This window comes from Phyllostomus hastatus, unplaced genomic scaffold (genome assembly GCF_019186645.2).
Source record: "Phyllostomus hastatus isolate PE091 unplaced genomic scaffold, TTU_PhHast_1.1 phas_scaffold_216, whole genome shotgun sequence".
Lineage (NCBI taxonomy): Eukaryota > Metazoa > Chordata > Mammalia > Chiroptera > Phyllostomidae > Phyllostomus > Phyllostomus hastatus.
Genome location: NW_025334018.1, coordinates 14,284,412 through 14,311,425, shown reverse-complemented (window position 1 = coordinate 14,311,425; position 27,014 = coordinate 14,284,412). Strand labels below are relative to the sequence as shown.

The window sequence follows — 27,014 nt, the reverse complement described above, 5'->3', positions numbered from 1 at the left end:
AGATACAGTTCGGGCTTCACTGGTTGCAACTTTTTTTTAAAGATTTTATTTATTTATTTTTAGAGAGGGAAGGGAGGGAGAGAGAGAGAGAAACATCAATGTGCGGTTGCTGGGGGCTCTAGCCTGCAACCTAGGCATGTGCCCTGACTGGGAATCGAACCTGCGACACTTTGGTTCGAAGCCCACCCTCAATCCACTGAGCTACACCAGCCAGGGCTGCAACTTTTTTTAAAAAAAACTACATGCACTGTTCTTTCTCTTATTTTTCACTTATTATATCTTGGAGAATGTTGCCCATGAAGATTTATCTCTCATTCTCTTTAATGGTTGCATAGTATGCTACTGCACAGTCATACCGTTTGTGAGAATCATAGTGTGAGCAGTGGGATAGCAGGAAACTAAGGAAACATTTACTGTCATTACTGCTGAGTATTTTTACTTTTCACATAGTCTGTATTAATGGCAGAGTATAGTTAAAGAAGTGGAGACAGGCGTAGCATGTCTAGGAAGGACGTGTTATTTCCATATCCCTGATTTTCTTTCCAAAAGAGCAAAAAGTCCATTCCCACTAATTTTCAAATTCTGCTTTTGTACAGGAGACCTAGCAGATCTTTGCACAGGACAGGGACCCAGATTAAATAAGGCTGACAGTATGTAAGCAGCTACATGATTAAAATTTCAAGAAACTGTCATAGCAGGAGACCTGCCACCCTTCAAAAGTATTTTTCCTGGTTTCATTTTTATGTTTAGTTAATAATATTCCATCATTTAACGGCAAAGAGAATCTTCTGTCTCAGAGAGCCAACTGTACCCGGTGAGTTCTACGAATGCATGACTTGTAAAACTGCCGTGCCAGACAGCACAACAAAAGGCTGAATTCATTGGTAGGAATGAATATATGCTTGTTCTTACTGATTGGAGACTTCACACACAGAGCCTCTCCCGTCATTGTACCCAATAAATTTTTGTAGAATTGAATCATGCTTAATGTGGTCTCTCTCTCTGTCTGTACTCAATTAGTGATAATATGAGGCTGTTTGTTCATGCTGAGAAGCATCACAGATTATAGGGATTTCATCTCTACTTTCTTTCTCTCAGTCTAATATTTCTTTTTTTCTCTCTTTTGTCATTAAACGTAAGCTCCACGAGGGACAGGCACGTAATCTTGTTCAGCACTGCATCCCGGATATCTAGAACCTAGGCGGTGCTTCAGAAGCGTTCTGTCGTGGGAAAGGAGTTCAGGGCCTTTACGTCTAACTTGAATGCGCTGACCGTTAAGGCTCAAAGTGGACTGCTATTTATCAGTTCGTGTTTTTGAGAAGAGAGGTTAGCGATACAAATACAGTTCCGTAACTTTCACTGTCGTTGACAACTCTCACCCAGTGACACTGGCTACATGTCACCCTGCACTAAGAAGGAACAACTTGTTCTTCGGACAGGAAGTCACTGCTTTGTGTTTGTTTCCACATTTGTAGTAAAGGAAACCAAGTAACTGGGATGTGTACCTTTGTTCGCTCTGTGTTTGCACTGGTCTAAAAAAACCAAAAACTGTATTCTAGCTTTCGACTCTCGTTTTCCCTCAAAGCCCTTTCCTGCCAGGTCGGGGTGTGGTCACCTGCATTTCCCGACGGGGAGGAACGGGAGCTCTGTACGCCTTGGAGAAAATAGTATGTTTTTAAGAGTATAATGTTGCTTGTCTCTCTTCATCCACCTAGATATGCACCTAAAAACATTGTTTCCCACACGCGTCAGCCGCGGCCTCGGAGGCATCCCTCTGAATCGCGCACGTTTCCGCTCTGCGGTTGGGGGCGGTTGGGGATGGCTGGGGACACCGTCACTCCTCCCCCCGTTTCTCCCGTGCTTGCTGTGTTCCGGGCTTGCCCAGATCTCCATCACCCTCCTCCGTCCGCTTTCCAGACCGATAGCTGTGTTCTTCTCCCTCTAAAAGCTTCCCTTCCGTCTCTTGTCCTTCCTTTCCGGGTAGTGTCCTCCATCGGTGGGACAAGTGACATCAGACCCAGAAGTCATGAAGGAAAAGAACGCTGAAATGGAGTCTCGGAGGCTTAAAATAGAGCCAGACCGCCTGTCCCTTGGGAGGCTGAAACGGGGGAGGGGTCTCGGTTGTCCGTTCTTGTCCTCGATGTCATTGGCAGTTTCCTAACGGTGTGACCACCCTCGGGGATGCAAAGGAGGAGCTCGTGTGTCTCCTGACAAAGGGGACTCCTCCCTTCCTCTGGCCCGGGCACATTCCAGCCCACCGGGAAGACGAGGGCAGTCGTGGGGTGGGATTGCCTGGAGGTGACAGCAGCAGTGGCCGACTTGGAGCGCGCCCGACCTGGCCGCACGCACAGCGCCTCGCTGCGGCGATGGGCACTGCCAGTCCACCTGTGCGGTGACCAGGAGACACCCCACGGTGCACGTAGGCCCGCCGTTCACTTCTCAGGCCTACCTTCCTCGCCCCTCTTCCCACTCCGTTCTCTGAGGGAAAACAGTCCTTCTCTAACCTGAGTCGCGGTCTACCTGTGTGACTGCTGGTAAAACTGAATGGCCAGCTGGCCAGCTCTGTAGAAGGCCGCGGTGGCCATAGAACTTGCCACCTTTCCAGCTGCTGACTCGCTCTCTTCACGTGTCATCCTGGATCCTCGGTTCTGCCTTCTGTCACTAGGGTGTGGGGCAGCCCGGTCCTCATTTCCCTGTGCCGCCCGGGCATCTCGCCCTCAGAGCCGTGCTGTGGCTCCAAGCCACACAGGTCCCGGGCCCTCATTCCACCCTGTCCCGACGTGCCCCTGCACCCTCCTCTACCCCACGAGCTCCCTGCTCCTGGTTACTTAATACACTTCTAACTGTGAGCACTTGGGCTTCTCAGCCAGGCTCAGGACCCGCTCCCCAGGATCCTGCATTCGGGCAGCTTGTTCCTTGCCGTGTTCTCGGAGCAGCAGTCTGTGTGTGCAGCTGATGAGTCTTGCGTGAAACAAACCTTTCAAGTTAAGGCCCATCCCACAACTGTACATTTTCCTCCCCAGAACCCCCTACCAGAGGAAGAAGATATTCTTTCACAGCTCCTTTATTAGTGAGCTCTTTTTTTACCATTTTTACCCTTGGAGGTAGCTTCTGCGGTGTCGTTGCACAGCGGGCGGAAGAGCCCGAGCCCGTCACTGACGAAGGAGGCTTTTCGGGGTGACCGTTGCTTCGAGCGTCGCAGCCGGGTACAGCCTGCAGGCTGGCTCCCTGTGGGTGCACCTCAGAGACAGTTTTGGGTTGCGTGCCCCATTAACCTTGTGGAGTTTCCTGTGATTCATTAAATTGCTGATGGTCCCATTTATCTGCCAGAGCCCGCCCACTTCCAGGGTTGGCCTTTTCCTTCCTTTCCCTTATGAGTGTGTGAGGTCTGAGTCTTAGAAAGTTCTGATCAAACAGGCCGTACTCGGTGCTCCTCTCAACGTAGGTGTTGCTGTTTCTAAAGCATTTAACAAGCAGAGGCAACTTGTTTATTTCTGCTGTTAGGCCTTAAACTTGCCTGGCAAATTTTAAGCTCCTTCAGAGCAGAGGACTACATCTTAACTTTATCACATCTGCACCCCAGATCATGGCCCACACCATCTAGCATGTTTAGTGCCCGGCCAACTGTAAGTGTCCCAGCAAAGCATTCCAAGCATGTGCCCTGCGAACGGCCCGCAGCCCAGATGGCTTTCCCAGACTTCGGCCGTGCTGGCTTCGGCTGTCTAACCCTGGTAACACGGGGAGATCGTTGTTTGTGTTTTGTTTTCTGTGTTTTGTATATTTGCTGTTAGGCTGACATTCTGGTTTGTATACTTTTATCACATTTATTAGCTTAAAATGAAATAATTGTACTGATTATATATTACTTTTAGCTATTACATATTTATCATACCTTAAACTGTTTAAAATCATAAGTCCAGGAGTCAGACTTTTGGGTTCTTCTTCATTCTACTCTAACATTTTTCAAACTTGCTTGGCAGGGACACATAGTGAAAAATAGACTTTATATTGTTACCCAAGGGACACACCAACACACCAACACACACACACCAACACACACACACACACACACACACACACCTGTGCTCTTCTGCCAAAAGAAGCTTCTCAAAACAACACTCGCCTTATAGTCCTGGGGAGCTCTGTTTCTGCATCACTCATTCCATTACCTTGGTCAGCACCCACCGTACACTGTTCCCTGTTCTCCTCCACTGCCTCGCTGGCTCCGTGACCTTAGGGGAGCCACACGGTGACGCGGTTTCTTCTCTGGAGTGCAGACACAGGGTGCCGACCTCCAGAGGAATGTTGTTCGGGTCAGCTAGGTGTGCAACACTCTGTGCTCTGCTGGGCAGGCAGCAAGGTCTCCAGTGTTAACCCTGCTTTGTCCTTTCTGCTGCTGTTATTGTTACTAAAACTATGTTGGTTTCAATTTCCCATGTTTCCGAAGCACCTCTGTAAAGTATATATTACATATAACTTAATTTTCCCTTTAATGCTCATTATATGTTTTATGTTTTTAAACTAAAGATATAATTCAGCCCTGGCTGGTGTGATCTGAGTGCCAGCCTGTGAACTGAAGAGTCACTGGTTCAGTTCCCAGTCGGGGCACACGCCTGGGTTGTGGGCCGGGCCCCTGGTGGGGGCGGTGTGTGAGAGGAAACCGCACATTGGTGTTTCTCTCCCTCTCTTTCTCCCTCCCTCCCCCTCTCTCTAAAACAAATAAATAAAATATTTTTAAAAATAAAATAAATAAACTAAAGATATAATTCAGATATTTTGCCTCTTAGAATGTAGTCACACGGAATGTATTCTTTGAAGTCTGGCTTTGTTGTTCAGTATAGTAACTTTCGGGCTCATCAGTAACTCCTTTTCATTGTTGAATCGTATTCCATTGTCTGAATGCATCACATTTTATTTCTTCTGTTGACTGATAATTTAATTGTTTCCTTTTGGGGCTGTTATGAATGAAGCTGCTGTGGACAGTTGTGTGAAGGTCTTTGTGTGGATATGTGTTTTCATTTATTTTGGATAAATACTTGAGAGGTGGAATTGCAGGCAGGCGTTTTTCTGACTTTATGAGAAACGTGCAGATTAGTTTCCAGAGTAAACAGCCACACCACTTGTGCTCCCACCGGCAGTGTGTGCGTGCGTGGGTCGCTCCGCGTCCCTTCAGCGTGTGGCGTGGCCGGCCTTCAGCCTCACCCTCTCTCGGGGCTGGGTGGGGTGTCTGTCACGGCCCGAACGTGCACCGCCCTGCTCGCCTCCCTGGCTGCTGGCCGTTCCTACTTGGTCTTCAGGCCTGCGATCCATCTGTTTGCTGTGGGGGTTATGAGGCTGGTGTCCACTCCCATTCTAAGAGATATACGGTCTCCTGACCAAAGAGATTAGGCTCTAACGCATCGTTTAAAATTATACTTAAAATCCTTAGTTTATACTCGGAGCATTAATTTGTTCAGGACTTGTTGAGTCCCTTTACACATTTTTCCCCCATTTCAAAAAGTCGTAGACCCAGCCCAGAGCTTACCTGTAACTCTTTTCAACCACATGTATTTCTTTTTTACCAGAAGTTTTCACCGGGCTCCCTGGAGTTTGCATGTTGAAGCAGCTACATTATGCTGCTTACCCATATCCCTCTGCTGTTAACGAGCCAGAAGCGCCACACGTGTAGCTAATTGTGTTACCCTTACCATCGTTAGTGCCCAGACGAATGTAGTCCACTTCAGTCCACTGATGATAAACAGTCGTCTGTCCTCCTGTAGGTGATTGCTTTTATAAATATCTATGGAGGCAGACTGACTTCAGAGGGAATCTCTGAAACTCGTTTTACTTCCGAGTTAGTTTGCTAAATGTATAAATCGATAATACCTTAAGTCAGCGATTTTCAACTGGTGTGCCACAAGAGTGTTTAAAAAAAACATGCAGCACCTGACTGTTTAGTCAGGGGCACTGACCTCTTTTCCCTTAGACTGTCGAATTAGAAAATGACAGCAGTCAACCCAACAGTAGCCATTCAGTGTGAATAGATCAAGATACATGAGGGGGACCCCCCAAAAAATGGAATTTATTTATTAAAAGTTGTGTATTTATTCTTACGTGTAAATTTCAGTCACCTTCAAAGTACTGTCCACTTGATTCAATGCACACCTATCAAGGCGTTTTTTTCCTACTCCTCAAAACAGTTTTTGAACTTGCCAATTTTGATGCCTTTTAGTACTGTGCTGTTTTTTGTTTTGCCTCTTTCACATCAGCAAAATGTTTCCCTTTCAGGACTTTTTTCATCCAGGGAAACAAAAAAGCCATTTGGGGTGAGATCAGGTGAATAGGGAGGGTGAGGCAGAGGTCATGCTGTTTTTAGTCAAAAACTGCTGAACACTCAGAACAGCAGGTGTGCTCGTAAATCACCCGTCACGAAATGGGCAAACACTTCCAAGTGTTCAAAAAAAATTCACCGAAGCCAAATGCAGCCTCTCACCACACCACCAGCTGGTCCACTGATACAGATGGGTTCCTAGAACACTCGCCCAATGGGGGAAGCCTGAAATACAAGGGACCCGCCGTCTAGAAGATAATTCCAGGGTCCCCTCTCATACTTATATTTTTGGGGGGTCAGGTCAGCAGAAATAGGTTTTGGCTATGCTGCAGAATTTTAGTAATTACTTTATGTGTGCCATGAGATGAAAAAGGTTGAAAATTGCTGCCTTAAGTGATTGTACTAAGTAAATCATAGATTTTACTAACAGCGAAGTAAAATATTGACCTCCAAAAATGATGAGAGTAAGGAGAGTCAGAGACGTGAGGAAAGAGGCTGAAAAGTAAATGTGTGTTGAGTGTCTTGGGCTTCAGCGAAATACAGGAAGCAGAAGAAGAAAGATGTGAGGAGTGCTTCTTTGAGCTCCTTACAATTTAGGCAGGAAGGAAAAAAGATAAATGGGAACTGTTTAATTGTAATGCAAGAGATAAATACTAATTCCACATTATATAGATACAGAATGTCACATAGCAGTTCAGGGCTAATTGCTAAATGAATAAGTAGTTAACTGGTTGTCACGGTTCCCGAACAACCAGTAACTACTTTTAGTGGTGTGTTACTTTGGAGTTATCTGGGGATTGGTGGATTTTGTTCCACTTTTTAAATGAAGATTTCCTGCCCCAGTCCAGTTTTACAGAATCTTTCATCTGCATGGGTAGATTTAGTCACTGGGCCTACAGTAAAGGAAAGCCTGTATTCTAAACTGCCTGTTAAATAATTCATTCCTATTTATAGCGCTTACTCTGTGCCAAATACTATAGGAAGCATCTTCCATTACTCATTTAATTTTTATAATAATCCTATAGGTAGACCGTTACTCTGATTTCACATTGAGTAATCTGAGGTACGGGGAGAGGAATGGAATTGCCGAAGGTGGCACAGGCAGAAAGTAGTGCAGCCCGGATCCAGCCCCAGTCCTCTTAGGTTCTAGAGCTAAAACCGACTCGAGAAACTAAACGTATGGAAAAGGCTAGATTTGAGAATACAGCATTTATGGTGAAATGGAAGGAGCTCTGATTTTCAGTAAGATATTGGAAATATTTTTTAAATCATGAAAATATTTGCTTTTTACTCCCCTGTTAAATTTTATACCTTTTTTCAAATATTAAAGTTCAGTTAAGTGAGGATAAATCCTCTTTTATCGATACTGTCAAATATTAAAATCTAGTTTTATTTCAGCAAATGAAAGGAATTTCCGGAACAAAGGGTACCCTTGTAATGATGTTATCTCTATCCAGAATGGTTGCTTTATTTCTTGTTGCTCAGGAAGCTATTTATAGCTCGTCGAGGACTCTAGGGTGTAAATTATTTGAACATTAATAGATTCAAGTTGTGTGTGAAAAGGATTCCTTTTAGCATGCTTTTGGTAGCATTTGTAAAATCATCTTGAAATTATGTTCTTTTGTCTTTCTGATCTCTGGCATAGAGAAAGTACTCAGATACTTTTAAAGATACAAAGTATATCTTGATAATTTACAGTATCACTTTAGAATTTTCAGTAAATGGCAAAGATTCACTCCTTTTTCTTTAATTTACTTTTTTACTTTTTAAAATTGTATTGATTCTAGAGAGAGGAAGGGGGGAGAGAGAGAGAAACACTGATATGTTGTCCCACTCATTTATGCGCTCACTGGTTGATTTTTGTATGTGCCCTGACCAGGGATTGAACCCACAACCTTGGCATATCAAGATGATGCTGTAACCTACTGAACTACCCGGCCAGGGCCCAGACAAAAATACATTCTAATACAGTCATGGTACCAGCCTGACTCTTGAACATAGAACCTTGTACTTGAATATAAGCCCCAGTTAAATAGACCTTAATTCTTCACCTTTAGATGTGGGACCGCTTTCATGTTGGTGATTATCATCCAGAGAATAAAGAGATTAATTTCCTGTGATAGTATAAATAATATTGGAAAGGGGAGAGGAGGTGACTGCTTCATGTTTCTTTTTGAAGTTCGTCAGAGCAAAGCTGAAATTTTTGGAGAGCAAGCATGGCAGGCTGCAAGGATGTCATGTGGTTTTGTTTTAAGCTTTCGGTAGTGGTGTGTTTCATTCAGCCTGTGACGGTGGGAATGAGTGAGTACTGGATGACTAGTGTGTTGTGTCTGCTGCGGGAACACCCTGTATAATTGAATCTGTCTAACCAGCCAATTATTTTCCTGTCGTCTGAAACTAAAAAGCATTATGCTTTCTGACAGCGTAGGAATTTCTGTACAATTAGAATACATATTGTCATTGAAGTGAAAATAATAAATTACAAGAAATTGATGGGTGTCAGCTATATTAATGAATTCCTCCCCCCAAAAGTCACATCAAGATCATTTACGGTTTTTTATGAAGTAGCCGACACACCATTAAAGTACTAAAACTCAGCCTTGACGGTTGTCACTAAATTCACACCTGTGGTGCGGGTGGTGGCAGACTGAGTCATCCGCCTCGTGCTCGCCAGCCTCCCAGGTGGCCCCCAACGGTTCCCCCCCAATAGTCCCATCTGTACACCGTCCCCTCTCAGTGACCAGGGTGGGTCTGTATGACCAACAGAGGACAGCAGAAGTGACGGTATGTCACTTCAGACTGTTACAAACGATCGGAACACTGGGGCTCCCGTCGTGGTGTGTCGGTCGCTGTCTCTTGCATCCCCTGCTCTGTGGGGAACTAGCCCACGTTCACCTCCCGACGCCGCACCTCCTGATGTGCACCTCCCTACGCTGCAGTGCTGGCCCGCAGCTGGGCTGCAGCCTCGGGAGACCCTGGGCCAAAACCTCCCAGCCAGCCCCTCCCAGACTCCTGACCTTCAGAATCTTATGAAATAAAAAAACGTTCACTGTTTAAGCTGCTAAATTTTGGGGTGACCTGTTACAGAGGAACAGATAACCAACATTTATCTCCGATAAAGCTCTTCTCTCATTCTTCAAATCTTAACATCTATTTTTGGTTGTTGTCGTTATTATCTGCGCTATTAACCTGTCATCCTTACAACTCACTTGATTGAGGCATTAAGTTAGTTGAAAAATACCACATTCTGTCATTTTCCAATCCAGCGTTTGGTATAATAAATACAGACCTTGAATTCACTTTGCCTATTAGAACATATTTAAATGAACTGTTTTGTGACAGGGAGCCCTTTTTAGATTATTCCACAGATTCTTTTCATTTATGTGCAAAGCCACCAATTTTGTACAACTTGTAATTACTGTGCGAGTGATTATGGAATTACTGTGAAGCGCTTCAGGACAAAACAGGCAGCTTAGCGCCTGTTCTCGGAAGCCTGAGACCTCACCAGACAAGCTCCTCGCCCATTGCTCGTAATTCAGGGATGCCTATTAACTATACAGCGTAATAACAGTGTGGGTTTTAAAAAAGTCATATTTTTAAGGATTAGTTAACTATATGCTCAAACCTGAGAGAAGGTTTCTCAGCAGCTCTGATGTCAAGGTCGTGAATGTACCCCCAGCTCCTGCTCTGTCACCCCACTTTGTCCGTGGCATTCTGAAAAAAGAAAAGGTCATAAAATAATCAGGTTTGCAGGGGTTTTTTTCTTTTGGGGGGTTGCCTAGTAAGCCATTTTCAGTACCCATAACCATCGCCTCACCATCGCTCAGCATACAGAAATGGTAACTGTGAATAAGAAATGTGTCCAAACACTTTTCTCACCGTGGATTTGCCCCAGGACATTAGTAGCTATAAATAGATACTTTCATTGAATCCTTGGTTATCAATCTCATGTTTTTATACTTGAACACAAAGAAATAGATGTTCTTGGAGAAAGGAAAACATTGGTGAGTCCCATGTTGTTTAACACAGTTGCTTTTCGAAGTGTAACTGAAAACTAGCTTTTTTGTTTTATTCTCACTGTGATTTTTAAATAGAATAATAACATATAAGTATAAACAGGCAATTCTGGAATTGATCTTATTTTCATTCTGAATGGACTAGAGCTTATTTTGAAATTTTACTGAAAATTTCCTTTTCAATTTGGAGCCGAAAAAAAAATAGGATTCTGTCTTGGAATCTGTCTTTCATGTCCCTCCACCATTTAATTCACTTGCTCTCACACACACAATAAGGTAAGGAAGATGGTTATCAGTAACTTAAAGGAACAAAGAAATTTCCCGTTTTGTATTTCCAGTATACAGGCATTTTCCAGATACTCCAACAATGCCATCTTTTTGTCAACACAAAAGTAAAGCCCAGCTCTTCTAACTCTGCATTGAACATTTGCCAGTTGGACCAACGCACATTAGTATTACTGCATAGTCTGTGACTCCTGGGACTTGAACGTGGACTGTTGAATGAAAAAAGGAAGCATCACATTTTCAGCACTGAAACACTTCTTTGTCAAACAAACTCCGTGCTTTTTTGGGTTTTGGGTTTTTTTTTAAGGGTTTTTTGTTTTAAGCATAGTCATTGAATTGTGAATTTCCCTTTTCAAACGGGTTCCTGTTTGTGGGCAGTGGTGCTAAGGAGACTAGAGCTCCTGATGAAATAATTTTTTAACTGATAAATGACAGTGATTTTCTTAACTAGGTTTCATTTGAAACTTTAAATCATCTGGTACTCTGCTGGCACTTTCGAGAAAGTTTCCTCGGTGCTATAGTAATACTTTTTTGGTAGAATGTCTCCGGAAGCTTTAAGGTCCGTGCAGTAAAGTGATTGCTGTTACGTCCCCTGCACGTGACATACGGTGCTCGTGCGAAGCAGGACTTCAGGGCCTTCCCAGCAGAGATGAGAGAAGCAGGAGCCCTGAGGATGTGTTTCTGCTCCCTGACCAGACTCTAAGCACTAGCCCGCATTCCCTGCTCACCCTCTCTCTCGTCCTCAAACTGCCCCCACCCTGAAGGGGACAGGCAGGAGAGTGGGAGAGAGCTGCCCACACAGAGACCGAAGGGCGGGTGGCGGAGGGACTTGCCAACAGCTAGAAGGGATTTGTCTGCACCTTTAATTGTAAGGGCCTCCGCCCTCCTGACCCACCAAGTGAAGTTCTGTACATACAAATCACAGATAGTCCCACATCGTAACTCGAAAATATTTGTAGCATCCTTTACTTATCTGCAGCCTCCTTGTTGGGTCTCCAAATATGTGAACTCACGAAATCATCATGCGTAGCCTGTTTTACAAATTCAGGTGCTACACCTCAGGAAGAAAAGATCAGATGTACCTGTCGGTCATACAGCATCATAGCAGAGGCAGTGAGCATGGTGGTTAAGGGGCCGGGCGTTAGGACCAGGCTGCCTGGGTGTGAATCCCAGCCTGACCCCTTGCCAGCAGGGTCACCCAGAACTAATTACCCGACCTCTCCATAATAGTTTCTCAGCTGCAAAATGGGGGTCATAGCACCTGATAGGGCTGTAAAATTTGAGTACATTCATGTTCATGTAAGTGCTTAGAACAGTGTCTAATACGTAGTAGCTCTGTGTAGTGTTTGTTCTCATTAATATTTACACTGCGTGCCCATCCTGATACTGTTTCTGCATTTAGATGATGGCCCCACTGGATTTGTAGTCAGCAGGTGACAGGCATACTAACCGGCTGTCCTTAATGTATAACTGCTAGCAAATCCCCCTCCTAAACTGTTTTAAAGGGCAACATGCAACTTGTTTTCTCTTTCCCAGGCCCAACACAGAGATACTTTCATTGAAGAACGCTATGGAAAATACAACATCAGTGACCCTTTAATGGCTCTGCAGCGAGACTTTGAAACCCTGAAGGAGAAGAACGATGGCGAAAAGCAGCCAGTCTGCACAAACCCACTCTCGATTCTCAAGGTGGTGATGAAGCAGTGTAAGAACATGCAGGAACGCATGCTGTCCCAGCTGGCCGCTGCCGAGAGCAGGCACCGAAAGGTGGGCCCGCCCGGGGGCACGGGCTGCGTAAACTCTTAGGGGGGCCTCGTAAACAGTGCCTGAGATTTCCCGTCAGCTGCCGGCTTCCGCAGTCATTCAGTCAGAGGTCCCACGGGTCTCCGAAAGAGCCTTAGCCCACCGAAGGGCCAGGGGGTAGGAGAGAAAACACGGGTCACTGCAAGTGTTAACTTTAGGGAGTGTGCCAGACACGTTCAAGACAGCATTCCTTCTTGATACGACACTCCAAACACTTGGTATGTTTTCTCAGCTCTCAGTCTTTCAAACTTTGGCAACAAACTGGGATTTGACCAAGCTTGTAACTGAAAGGAGCGGTCTTGTCTCTGTTTGCTTACTTAAGTGATAGATAGAAAGATTAACAGGTATTTGCGGAATGAGAGAGAAAAATTTACCAGACTGTAAACATGCAAGCCAATAGATTATTTTCATTTATTTCTAGTTCTTAGTTTTGTGGCATTTTACTTCATGAAAGCATACACAGACAGTCCCGAGGGGCGTTCACCTTCAAGCTGAGCTGCCTGCTAGGGAGGGGGGGAGGGGCGGGCGGGGGGTGGCTCCAAGTCTCACAGCCCCTGGTCAGGAAAGCAGACCTGTGCTTTCCTCATCTCGTTGGAATTCTAGCGCTTAGGATTCTATTCCCAGTCTCGTCATTTACTACTCAGATTTGGCCTGTAAAGCATGCTTGGCTAAACTATGCACTTTTTTTTTAAACTGTTGGTTTAGATTTATACCAACAAGTGGGGACATCGGTGCAATTAGTAAGAAGCAACTTACTCTGAAAAGCTGGGTTAGCAGCTGCAGTGTCATGTTCCTTAGTGCACTTTCCTGGGTTCCTCCATTGGAGAGCCCTCCACTTCGAATGCCTCTGACAGACAGGTCGCCAGGCCTGCGTCTTGCCCGTGGCTTTTCTGTCCCTTCACCGAGTCCAAATGAGAGACCAGAGTGCAGGCTGTTAGCTACGCATGGGCCTCAGATGTCTCATGATCCCCCTAAAAGTACGCAGAATGCCAGAAGCTTGTGCATTTTTATAGAAAATGAAGATTTCGATGAAATATCTTTAGAGACTATCTTTCATTGAATTCTAAAGTGGCCCAAGGCCCAGCACACTGGAACCTCTGGTCTGCTGAAGGAGCCTGACGACATCTGTGCCCCTTCGCACGTGACGTCACTGAGCTGTGCTGAGGGGCTGGCTGGCTGGCTGTGGTGCCCACGGAAGGGGCGGCTCTGGGGTGACGTGTGGCTCCGGGTGGTCGGGCAAGGAAGAAGTTAGAAAGAATTCAAAATTCTTTTTACAAATAAACTTTATTTCCTGTTCTTTTTTTTTTTAAGATTTTATTTATTTATTTTTAGAGAGGGAAGGGAGAGAGAGAGAGAGAGAGAGAGAAACATCAATGTGCGGTTGCTGGGGGCCATGGCCTGCAACCCAGGCATGTGCCCTGACTGGGAATCGAACCTGCAATGCCTGGTTTGCAGCCCGCGCTCAATCCACTGAGCTACGCCAGCCAGGGCATAATTCAAAATTCTTAAAACTGTATTTCGACATAAGATTCTTTGAATGTTAACTATTTAAACCAACTGCCTGTCTGATCTTCAGTGCTTTATTAAAGTAGAACACTGAAAGTCTTTTCACCTCTTATCTAACGATACGCAATTAGCAATGATCTTCGTTAGTAAGGAAGCAGGGCAGAGTTGGGATGCCCCCCACTTCAAATGTTCGGTTCCGGGCCCTCTGTTCGGTGCCCCCGATGACTTGCGAGTTTGGGGAGAGCGTCTCGGCATTCGGCTGTCCGCCTTCCTGTCCGGCTTCATCACCTGTACCTGTCCGCTCTCCTGCTGCCGCCAGACCACCCTTCTCCTGGGTCCTCCGCTAGTTCCCTGAAACCCTGTTGGCCCTGCAGCTAATTACATGCCATTGCCCTCTGCTGTCTGCGTGCCGTTTTGTGTGTGGCTCGGTAAAGCACCCCCTTACTGTTTGCTAGCACCCCGCTTGCCTTTCACCCCACGAGCCAAGGAGCTTCCTGCGGGCTCTGCCTGGGATGCCTTATCTTTCCGACTCGGGAACCATCTTAGTTGCTTAGTTAGGTAGGCTCTTAGTATTTAACCGTATTATAGCTGGTATTCCTTGGTACTTGGAAATGATTGTTTCTTAAATTCTTTAAAGGTGATCCTAGACCTTGAGGAAGAAAGGCAGAGGCATGCCCAGGACACAGCCGAAGGAGATGATGTCACCTACATGCTGGAGAAGGAGCGAGAGCGTCTGACTCAACAGGTGATTAAGGCAGAGGGCTGGCCAAGAACAGCATTTCTCAGACAGTCCTGCAGGGTGTGAATTGGTGTAACTTGAGAAAAAGGGCTTTATGGTTAAGTAAGTCCGGGAATGACTGGATTAAACAAAGTTAAGCAGGTTTCTAGCTTGTTTCTTAGGCCCTTCAGGATGCAGAAGCACATCATGAGTCTTCCAGAAAAATATAATGCATTCTGTGTTTAACAGATCTGTGTTCTCATAAAATCTTTTTTGATATAGCTCACTCACGGTGGGACTGTTGTTCCATAGAACACACTCACAGTTCTTCTGACCTAGGACTCCCAATAAGAAGTACATTCAACAACCCAGTTACATACACGGAGGCCTGAAACAAAAATACCATGAAATCCCACATCATCCTTACTGCTTACAATACACATCGATGCTTTATCTTCCACTTTATCTTTTAAAAGTTCCAGTCATGCCCTGGGCTGGGTAGCTCAGTTGCTTGGAGCGTCGCCCCATACACCTAAAGGTTGTGGGTTTGAGTCCCAGTCAGGGCACATACCTTGATTGCAGGTTTGATCCCTGATTGGGGTGTTTACTGGAGGCAACCAGTCGATGCTTCTCTCTCACATCGATTTTCTCCCCCCATTCCCCTTGCTCTCTCTAAAATCAGTGACCATGTCCTCATTCTGGTCATGACTCATTAAATTGGTTTCCCCATCCGTTAATGGGTCTCACAGTTCGAAAAATACTGACTAAAAGGGTTCCTTCAACCCTTCCCTTTTAATATGGCTGAGATGCTGGTTAAAACAGACTGCATTTGTGCAAAAAGTATGATTTAAATGGAACTATTTAATGTGTGTTTGTTTTTAAGAACAGAATTGTTACTGAAGCTTATTTAAAAGTTTTGTTTTCAGCAGCATTCATCACAGAATCTGGTTTATATAGCTTTCTGTTGTCTGTTTTGATTGCTTCTAATCCTCTGAACTCGCCACACCTAAAACACAGCAGTGGCTCGTAGTCCCACTAACAACCCTGAGACTCTGTAACACAGGCGGCAAACACAAGGCCCGCAGGCCAGATCCGGCCCTCCACCTTGTGATGTCTGGCCTGGCACCTTGTTTCTACCCAGCAGCAGCGCCGAGCTCCTTGCCCCTAGTTAAGAAGTAGTTCTGTTTATACAGTCCTAAAGTTACATTTAGCCCTTTGAAGGCAACCTCAACCCTTTGAAGGCAACCTCAAGGCTATGTGGCTCCCAGTGAAAATGAGTTTGACACCCCTGCTCGGTAAGAACTAGAGGCGCCTCCTAAATCATCAGAGCAAGATTAAGTTACAATGTGTGACCCTGGCCAGTGTGGCTTAGTCGGCTGGAGCATCGTGCTGTGGCCTAAAGGCTGCAGGTTAGAGTCCCCGCCCAGGTGTGGGTGCTTGTGACCTGTGGTCCGCGTGCGCACAGCCCCCCGCCGGGCGTGTCCGGGGGCAACCAGGCGATGTTTCTCTCTCTCCCTTCCTCTCCCTCCAAAAGCAATGAGAAAATGTCCTCGGATGAGGCTCAGGAAAACCACAGTGTGCACAGTTTTGTGGCAGGTGTCCTGATGCTACAGGACACCCGACCTGAGCGCAGGGCTTGCCTGTCGCCTTGTGTGCCAGGAACAGCTGGCCAGAGCACTCTCCTTACAGTTCTTTTTCCGTGTCGCTCCGTTCCCCAACTCTAACCAGCATGTGTGGTGGCATTCTTTCCTAGCTGGAGTTTGAGAAGTCCCAGGTGAGAAAGTTTGAGAAGGAGCAGAAGAAGCTGTGCAGCCAGCTGGAAGAGGAGCGCGCCCGCCACAAGCAGCTCTCGTCCATGCTGATGCTGGAGTGCAAGAAAGCCAGCAGCAAGGCCGCCGAGGAGGGGCACCGGGCGGGCGAGCTGAGCCTGCAGCTGCAGCAGGAGCGCGGCCGCGTCAGCGAGCTGGAGGGGGAGCTGGCCGCCGAGAGGAAGCGAGGCTTGCAGACGGAGGCCCAGGTGGAGAAGCAGTTGTCCGAGTTTGACATCGAAAGGGAACAACTGAGAGCAAAACTGAACCGAGAAGAGAACCGGACCAAAACTCTGAAAGAGGAGATGGAGAGTTTGAAGAAGATCGTGAGGGATCTAGAAGCTTCTCACCAGCGTGGTGGTTCTAACGAGCAATTAAAGAAACCAGTAACCACATCTAAAGGCACAGTGACCGAGCCCCCCAGGCTAGCGTCTGTGCTCTGCCAAACGGAGAGTTTTCAGGAAGAACGAACCCACGGGAGCAGTGCGGCCAAGGCGACGGTCACCGGGCTGCCTGGTCCCACCACTCCTCCTTTCTCTTATGCCAAAACCAATGGCCATTTCGACCCAGAGATGCATACGACCAAGGAGCTGACTACAGGCAGCAGTGCAGAAAACCAGGTGCCTCCACGGGAGAAATCTGTGGCATCAGCCCAGGAGAAAGCGGTGGAGAACGGTGGGTGTCCCGTGGGGGCCGAGAGTCCGGGCCCAGCGCCGAGTCAGCTGCCCTCCAGTGGGAGCTCACTGTCTCCCAGCAGCACCGCGTCCTCCTCGCTCACATCCTCTCCTTGCTCGTCACCAGTACTAACTAAGCGCCTCTTGGGGTCCTCGGCCAGCAGCCCTGGCTACCAGTCATCCTACCAGGTAGGGATCAACCAGCGCTTCCATGCAGCTCGGCACAAATTCCAGTCCCAAGCGGATCAGGACCAACAAGCCAGCGGTCTGCAGAGTCCACCGTCCAGGGACCTGTCCCCCACCCTCATGGACAACTCTGCCGCCAAGCAGCTGGCCCGCAACACGGTCACTCAGGTGCTCTCCAGATTCACCAGCCAGCAAGGGCCCATCAAGCCCGTCTCCCCCAACAGCTCCCCCTTCGGCACAGACTATCGAAACCTGGCCAGTACCACCAGCCCAAGAGGTGACGCCAGCCATTCACCAACACCAGGGAAAGTGTCCAGTCCTCTGAGTCCCCTGTCTCCGGGAATCAAGTCCCCGACCATCCCCAGGGCTGAGAGGGGCAACCCTCCACCCATCCCACCCAAAAAGCCCGGCCTTGCTCCTTCTCCATCCACTACCGCTCCACTGACCAAAACTCATTCCCAGGCGACGCCGTTGACCGGCACGGAAGACCTGGCGAGCAGCTGCTCTGCAAATGCTGTCGTGGCCAATGGCAAGGACGTCGAGATCCTCCTGCCCACCGGCAGCTAGTCTCCGGGAGGGGCCCCGCACTCGACATTCCGTCCGACGCCGTCCCAGCGCTCAGAGTCACCGCCGAGTCAGATCACGTTATTTATTTTGATAGTAGCTGAAACCATCTGTATAATACATTGAGTGTATTTTATCTTTTTGTATTTTTTTAAGTAGAAACTGAGGAGTTTGGATTTTTATGATTCACCTCTTTGTACCATAAAGCTACGAAGGGCACCTCAAAGATGTCTCAAGCTCGGCGGCCACCATCATGTGAAGGTAGCTGAGTACCAGGTGGTGACTTGCTCTCTTTTTTCGGGACTAGAATCACTTGACACTCATTTTTAATTATGCAGAAGTGGTTCATGCAGATTTTTATTCCAGATGAACATGTTTTAAAAGTGCCTGAAATAAGACTGCCATATGAATGTGATTCTGCAGCAAAAACACAAACCGGCTCGTTTAATTGCAGAAAATGAGATCCTCTGTGAATTCTGAATGTTGAAAACAAACTGCTTCTAATCCTCTTTTACTGTCTTGAATACCACCAGCTGCACGAGTAGCGTGGGTGTCCTGAAGGTGGGTGTGAACTCACCGCACGTCGGAGCCTTGCAGAGCCTGTGAGACGCCTCCTGATCATTAGGTAGTTGGGGTGCTGATTTTCTTGTACTTTTCAAAAATTAAGTCACTCCCAGGTTCCTGCATAAATTCTTGAATAGAAGGAAATCACATCTCCATTCAAAAAACATCTTCAGGCCTCTACTGTTGTGTGAGGAACTTCTGATTCCAATTGCTGTTACTTGAATAGGAACTGGTTACTCATTCTTGTATAACAGTTTTGCAACAGAATGAGATCTTTAATTCTGTAATCAAAAAGCAATAACTTAAAATTTCACTCTTTGTAATATTGTAAGTCAGAATTATATAGGTTTTACCAAATTGTTACACTTATTCTCCAGGCTGGCAGCACCTGGTGTCTGCATCTGTGTAACTTTTGCCTAAATGCAAGTGTTCATATATTTGTATAGACACACGCCCCTTTACGTGTTTAACACACACACACACACACTTACCACATAAATATCAGTGTGAGCATATCTTTGGAGTTTGCAATATAGCATAAAGGATGAGCAGAGATGCATGTTAAGATTACCTCCCAAAGCAACTGGACAGGTCTGGACCCCAGACAGCCAGAGGAGCGCCTTGTCCACCAGGAGATGGGGGACGTGCCCAGTGAAGTCAGGTCTTCGGGCTCATGAAAAGGCAGAGCCACATTAGCCCCGGTGTCACGGAGCTCAACTGGCCACGCAGATGAGCAGGACGGGCACTCGGTCACGTGGTGTGATGGGCCCGTAGCAAACCCGACTGCCCGAGCCCGTGTAAAAGGCTCGTCTTCTCCTGTTCAGCTCCAGCTGCTTGTTGCCATGCAAAAGCTACGTTACTGGCTCCTCCAATTTTCATCAAATCCAAATTTTCATGAGAAACATTCTCATTTTAACTATCAAGAAAACTAAAAAAAAAATGCTCAGCACTGCTAGTTAAGCGCTTCTGCAGCTGCATTTAGCCCACAAGCTACCAAGTTGCAATATCTTTTTTGTTCTAGAAACTTACATCATTTCCATCACAGCAAGTTTGTGAGGACAGAAGCTGTCCTTAGAATACGGTGCTGTGGTTGATTCCAAGTCCCTAGCGCCTGAGAGCTGCCTCCCTCCTTCAGACGAGACTGCACACGCCCAGCTCTGACGTGTGCTGACGTGGCTTTGCGTCCACGAGGACGGGGAGGCCGGGGGTGCCTCACACACGCTCTCCCAGCCATCATCTCCCCTGACGCCCTGCTGCCATTTAGGTCTATTCCCTCTGAATCCAATACGAGTTGACGGGCAGGTAGGTGGTGGAAACTCATGTGTAACGCAGTTTCCACAGCTCCGATGAAGGCCAATACTCAGAAATTAAAACCTATCGGCGCCCCAGGAGTCTTCCAGATGATGGAGGGGACACCTTAAACCGCCTGAAGCAGCCATGCACTGACCTTGATTCCCATGCGTAGCCAATGATGGTGTTGATAAAAATAGCTGAACTTCCGATAATTCCGGAGCGTTAATACCTCTCTTGCTTTAAATGGTAATCTTAAAAGTTGCATTGTGCTCTTCCTTTGTTTTGGCATAGATATATATAGAGAGAGATTATGAGGAAGTTTATTTCTTAGGAAGTGCACTGAATAATGTATTTCTTTTACAGTGTAATATGGGGGTGGGGAAATGGAAAAGAAATGTGTATTTTTGCTAGTTGCCTATCTTCTGAGATAAATAAGCACAATACTACAATGGATCCAATGATCCAGTTAGGTATTAATAGATTAGTATTTAAGTTTGCTGTAGATTGTGTGTGCTAAGTAGAAGTTCCATGATTCGCGATTTTGGTGTTTAACCCATGTTGCAAAAGCTATGTCACTGGTCAACAGATTCTGTGTAACGACGTGCAACACATAACACAAGCATTAACTCGCCATTAACATTTGTGAAGCAAATGCGCCGTGCAGACGTCTGCGTCCGTTTTGATAGCAGACTGCATTAAAGCAAGTTAAATCCTCCCGTCTGGGGGAAAGACGGTCTGGTTTGTACAGAGCGAAGAATGTTGCCCTGCAGGGCCTGTTTTGTTCCGGAAGAAGCAAGTGGTGTAGAGGGAGTGTTTGTTCATGGCTTCAAAAACCAGGTGAAGTTGGCAGCTCATCCAGGTTAGACCCCAGAGGAGCTGGGACACTGGTTTTCTTTAGTCTCAGAGCTGGGAGGAGCCCTCACAGTATCTAGTCTGTATCATTTTGAAGCCATTGGGGGTTCTGGGCCTTTGGAGAGTCTAAGAAAGGGTAGACTCTGTCCCAAGAAAAACGGATATGCACAAATTGGGGTGGTGGCTCCACAGGATCCAGAGACCCTGGAGCTGCCCCTGGCTCACGCACCCCGACTTCAGAATGCCTGCTGTCGTCCTGCCTCTAGTGTCACCAGTGACACATGCACCCCTCGTCTCCCGGTCCAGTGCCATTGCCGCTACGTTGTTAGTAAATGCAAAGTGTAGCCAGACAGAAGCATTGGTAAATCCTTTGATGTACAAGAGATGCTCAAACTGTGGATGTTGACGTATCCTGAATTTCCAGCATTTAAGCCAATTAATGATCATTTGAGCAAACGCTGGGCATCCCGTTTCCCATAGCAGCCTGCCAGCAGTGCTTCCTCATCAGCCTGTGTGTGTGTGGTTTGTAAAGAACACTTTTGGTGCTCAGATGTTGAAGCAAAATGTCGACTGTCTTTGGAAACCCTGATGTGTTTTCTTCGTACTCGTGAGTCACAGGCAGGCAATGAGCACTGTCCCACGGGAGTCGTTTTCACGTAGTTGCTGTAAAACTGGCTGAGAAAATTCGAGGACCTATGTCCAGCCATCTGCCCTCGTATCAATGGCCAATTTCTGCGTAAGAGCAGAGGAGGAAGGGAGGGGGTGTCTCAAACCCAGCTGTGCTTCAGTACGGCCTGCTGAGTGCAAGGACTCCTGGGGGTGGGGGTGGGGCCAGCGATGCAGGTGACCTGAGGATCACCTTTGGAGAAACACTGCCTCCCAGCCCTCCCTCACCAGGTCATCCGCAAGAACTTGTTCTTTGCCTTTAAAAGGCAATGGTACTCAGGGGCACGAATGCCTACTGGGTTCCGAGCTCTGAGCCGCGTTAATGCTTTGGCATACGTACTACCTTCCCGAGCTTCACGGGGGCTGTGAGGTAGTATTGGCCCCAGGTGTGCAGGTGAAGTCATTGAGAATCAGAGACTTGTACGGGGCCCTTAGTAAGTGAGGGGCCTGGACTGATGCCCCCGGGGCTTTGCTCTTGCCACGCCCTGAGTTTCATAAGTAAGACTGTCCTGCAGCTGACCCCAGGCCCTCTGCAGACCCTGGTTCAGTGGACTGAGGTGGGGCACTAGATAAGGGCCTGGTCTGGTTCTGAGAATGGCACCGGCTTCAGCCCCGCAGGGCACCACGCTGCAGCTCTGCTGCGCTCCCCGCGCCCCGCCCCCAGGAGCGGACGGTCGGACCTCACCAGGGAGAGCGGCTAATTTCCCTCCAGCCGCACATCACTGTTTGAGGGGAGACTGAAACCGAGGTAGCTGTCACAGAAGACAAGTTTTAAAGTGTCCCCTGCCCTCAGGGCACTCACAGTCTAGTTCAGAGAAGGGAAACCTGAAGAACACAAGAAGTCACAGACAACTGAGTAACACCAGGGGGGTTAAAAAGCCACGTGGGGCTGGTGAAGGCCGTCCTGGCGAAAGCACTGCAGTGGAACTGAGGAGACACGGAGTAGCCTGTGGCTCCGTCTACACCACTGAAGTGGCTGGCTCTTGAGACATTACTGGAAATGTCCCAACAGGATTGGCCTTATCCCTGGAGAGGCACCTACTTAGTTTGACAAGAGACCTGCTCAGTCATTTAACGAGGCAGACACCCCAGTCTCCCTTCAGGAAGGAAGGGTTTCTTCCCCTGGCGGCGGGGAACACTGGGCAGTGAACTCCCTCGGCTGTAAGCCCCGTGCAGGAACGGCCTTCTCTGAAAGAGACCAGTTTGACCAAGGTCACGGCTCCTTCCGTGGGCAGGCCGGTTGCTGTGGAGGATGGAGACTGGGCCCCTTGTCTCTGAGGGAGCTCTGAAGGGTCACCCCAGCTCCACAGGACTGGCTGAGCTGCAGCTCAACTTTCCCTTCCCTTCCCTCCCCTCCCCTCCCTCCCTGCAGGTTCCAAGGGTATTTAACTCCTTGGTAAGCGGGCACCTCAGTCTCCATCTCAGACTTGATGTGCCTTTCGGCATGGTTAAGTCCTCCAAAGGAAGTATTTGGTGCCAAACTCAAACAGGCCTTAAGTTGGTTACTTCACTTAACTACCAAGAGAGGCAGGTATTCCCACTGGACCCCCACGGTAACTGAGGCTGAGGCTCACCGAGGCACACGTCATGGCCCACGGTCTCCCGGCCGAGCAGGGCTGAGGTTGGGTGGCACAGCTGGAACTGAGACCTTCCCACTGGCCTTCCCGTACACCCACCTCCCACGGGCCCTACTGTAGCCAACTCTGTGGGAAAATACACGTGGAGAGTTTAGAGTATTACCCTCTGTCCTTCAGATTCCTGCGTGTGAACCCTCTTGAGACTTCTGGCTCAGCGCAGGGCACTGAGGCCAGGGCTCGGGGAGGAGAAAGGAGAGGGGTGGCTGGCCACTGCGTCAGAGCAAGAAGGAAGCCGAGAGACCCTCCATGCCAGCTCCCTCCTTGCAGAGAGAGGAGGAGGCCCAGAAGGGCCAGGTGGCTGGTGCAAGCCGCCATGTCTAGCCCCCAGCAGGGCTCGGGCGGAAGAGCTAGTCCGCCTCCCTTCTGCTCGGCCACCTGCACCCTGACCTGCCCTGAGACCGGGAACTGCTGGCTCAGCCCCGGCCGCGGCCTCAGCGCACTCCTCCTTCCCTTCACCTGGTTCTCAGGGTGTTACTGATCGATCTTGCTCACCTGAGCTGCCCCAGATTCCAGACCTTGCCCTCTGTCCACTGGCCTAGGGCTGTCCGCTGTACACGTTAGCACGAAAATCCTGTCTCCGAACCGGTTTGACAGCCGAGGGGAGGACAGTGGGGCCTCTCCTCCCGGCAGGTGCCTCCCTCTGGGGAGCACGGGCTCTGGGGAGCGCTCACAAGGTGTCCGCTCCTCGGACGTGGACATGCAGTCACTGAAGCCACGGGTGTCTGGCCCTCCCAGTGAGTGCCTGTGACCTGCCACACCTGCCAGGTGGGAGACACACCTCCCCCTCCTGGTTGCAAACACACAGCCCTCCCAAGAAGGGCCCTTTTCGCTCTCCAGAAACTCACCCCTCTCCCTTGCCGCAGTGCCCAGCCTCCCACTCCCCTGCTTCCCTGCCCGCCCAGCCCAGTCAAAGCCTCCAGGACTGTTTGGGCCTCGGGGTGGCGGGAGGGGGGGGGGTGCAGGGGCGGTGCCCACAGCACACAGGCCCCTTCTTCATCCCTGGTGGGTTCCCCCCCCCCCGAAACTTGGTGAGTCAACACCACAGGGCCACACACAAGGCTCCCATTCAGAGCTCACTTTCCTTCTGCCCTAACTCGGCTCTTGGCCTCCCTCTCTCCTTCATTCTCTGTGTAGGCCTTGTTCTCTCCCTCCCTGGGAAAGCTCCGCTCCCTGCCCCACGCCCCGCGCTCTGCCCCGCCCCCAGACACACCCTCAGTCCTCATCCACACCTTCTGGGAGTTCACGGCCCAGCTGGACTCGAACACAAAGGAGGTTGAACAAAATAGAAATGTTGAACTAGGAAATCCTCATTCGCATGTTTCCAACTGGCGTGTGTTGCCTCTGGCTCCACAGACCCTGAGCCGGGTTGAGAGGGACCCACACCCACACCCGCCTCGCCTGCCGGTCATCCATTCAGCACACGTCTGTTAAGCACTGACTGCTGCGCCTCATGCTAAGGGCTAGAGTTTCCACTTTGAGGGGGAACCAGTTTGGCAGATAGGACACCTCAAGGCAGTGCTGGGCAGGATGCAGCGGCGCCCAAATGGGTGATGGGACCCCTGAAATGCCTGAGAAATTCAGCAGACCAAGGACCCTGTGGGCTGAGAGCCCGATGTAAGGAACGGGAGAGGATACTCGTCTCCGTGGATGAGGACAAGGGGGCGCCGAAGTGGGGAGAGTAAGGAACGTCGGCCTCCGGTGGGTCGGCCTCCGCCAGCCTCCCTTTCAGCACGGGGGCGGGAGGGGGGTCAGGACGACAGGAGACGGTGTGCCGCCTTTGGGGGGAGGCACAGGGCGGAGAGGGCTGTGGGTCGCAGCGGGAAGGCTGGGCTCCCTTCTTCCCAAAGCTGAGTGGCTCGCGCCCCCTGGTGTTTCTGTTGCTGCGACTCTCCCGGCCCTCGGAGCCTCCGCCTCCCAGAGACAGGGCCCACTTCAGAGACGCTGGTGTGGCCACAGGTGCGTCCCCTCCCCCTGGCATTGCTCGGGCATCTCCTGTCCATGAAGGGTGGGCCACAGCCACAGTCCCTGCCTCAGCCACAGGTGGGAGCCCAAACTAGTGACAGGGAGACCACAGCCACAACCTCTCAGGGGTGCTGTGAGCCTTAAGTGAGCAAATCAACTTCGGAGCAGCTGGGGCCTCAGTGAGCGCTCTGCAAGGGACAGCCACTACTGTTACGTAGCTCCTGGAATGGTGACCAACACACGGCAGGTGCTCCGTCACTATTTGTTAAACGGGGGTCAGGAGGAGTCTATCGGTATTTATTTTCTTTTGTTTATTCATTTGCCCATTTAATTATGCTTCAAAAATGTCTACACTGTCTCTCCTGTGGAAACAAACAAACAAAACGAAACAATCCTTAATGAGTCAAGTAAGGAAGCGAGAGCCAGCGCCCTGTGGGAGGGAACAGAGATTCCATCCGTCCGGCCGTCCACACCACAGCCCCCACTAGGTGCCCTCAGTGACTTAGGCACCGGGTGGAGAGACAAGTTACTGGCCCTTAGGGGCTTCCGGTGCTGGTGGGAGAGACAAACACAAAGCATGGTGTTATGTGGACTATGATAAAACTAGGAACAATCTGTGGTGTGATAGTCCCCAGTGGAGTCAGGAATGGTGTCCCAGCGGCAATGATGTCTGTCCTGGTCCCGAAGGAGGGGTAGATGCCCGCAGGCAGAGGAGGGGATAAGGGGCATTGCAGGGACTGCGCACAGCACGAGCAATGCACAGAGCTGCCGACGGGCCCGGCGAGGAGTCCGGGCTGGAGGGCGGATCCGCAGCGGCAGGTGGGAGTGAGAAAGGGCACGGACAGCCCAGGGGAAGCAGTGGGACCCTGCGTGGTGGTCCTCGGGGAGCCTGCATCGAGGGAGCGTCCTGGGCAGAGGCAGGCTTACCGGAACGGTTCAGCTTCAAGGACCATTCCTGGCGCAGCCTCTTCGGTCCCTGGAGGCCCCAAGCCGTGTGTGTTCATACGGACACACGTTCGTCTAAAAGTTGCTCAAGTCAGATGGCGGCAATCAGTTCAGACGGCTGGCTCTTGCCACTCTGACTTCTCCTGTGTCACACTGTGCTGGGTGGCCTCGGAATGGCAGCCGCAGTATTTTGGGAATTCAGCTCCAGGTGAGTTGAACAAGAAACCGTGTTTGAGTGAGCTGTGTTTATGAGGCTCGCAGCCGCCCCACGTGCGCTGGTGTCTGCTACTGTCTCAGTGCAGGGGCGGCTCCCAGGAGCGCCCTCACCAGGCACACACCGCCTCAGTTTGCACAGGGACACGGAGACGCGACACCAGCCTGTGCTGCTACCAGAGGAGGAGAAAGACGGTCTTTACAGAGCTGGGAGTTGGTCTCTAGAACATGCTTCCAGTGATTGGATGTGTACAATTATAAGTGGGCGATTAATTTCTTATCAATGCCTAGTGAAAAGAAAACTTCTCTATTGTCAGGAAAATACCCAGTGATGCAGTGTACACAGTCATAAATGTGCCATAAATACGAAGAGGTAATCAAAGAGTAAGGAGTCAAAAAGGGGTATGTGTGTGTGTTTTTTTTAATTTTAGAGAATTAAAATTATTAATTCTGACCAAGATGAAACAGCAGGCACTGTATTTGTTCTCCCACCTAAAACAACTGAACATGGAGCAAAACACAGTAAACAACAATTTTCAAGACATTGCATATCAGGCAACAAAGGACAGAGAGGAAGCAGACAGTGAGAGTCCTCTGATTGCCCCAGCAGTGAGGGGCGGCAAAGCATAGCCTGGCGCCTCCCCAGGTCGGGATGGAGCTGGGGGCCGAGAGCTGGGAGGGGAGAGTACCGGAGACAAGAGTATTGGAGACCTCCAGAGATTTTCAGACACTTCCCTGGAGGCTTCAGCCGGACACTATTCAACATATTCAGGCGAGGACCCTAGCCCAAGGCCAAGGAGAGCGCCACCCCAAAGGAGCAGAGGGAACAGCCCAAGGCCAAGGAGAGCACCACCCCAAAGCAGCAAAGGGAACAATACTCAGAGCTCACTGAGACGGGAGTGGTTTCTGTTCTCACTGGCAGAATGACAAATCTCACACCTCACAGTTTGTCTCTACAATGGGGGCCACAGTTGGCTCTGGACTAAATGCTTCTCTGCTCCCACCTCCCCCA

General features: G+C 49.0%; 1 protein-coding gene across 4 annotated transcripts in view; it reads left to right on the top strand.

Moving 5' to 3' along the window:
- The window catches only part of CTTNBP2NL (CTTNBP2 N-terminal like), a 45,383-nt gene extending 24,927 nt beyond the window's left edge, over window positions 1-20,456 (top strand). For all 4 annotated transcript variants that reach the window (XM_045816598.1, XM_045816597.1, XM_045816600.1 and 1 more), the window contains 3 exons: window positions 12,148-12,378; window positions 14,558-14,665; window positions 16,392-20,456. In XM_045816598.1, the coding sequence (XP_045672554.1) occupies window positions 12,148-12,378; window positions 14,558-14,665; window positions 16,392-17,873 (1,821 nt within the window). In that variant the 3' untranslated portion in view covers window positions 17,874-20,456. The remainder of the gene's footprint in view (window positions 1-12,147; window positions 12,379-14,557; window positions 14,666-16,391) is intronic.
- The last annotated feature ends 6,558 nt before the right edge of the window (window positions 20,457-27,014 follow it).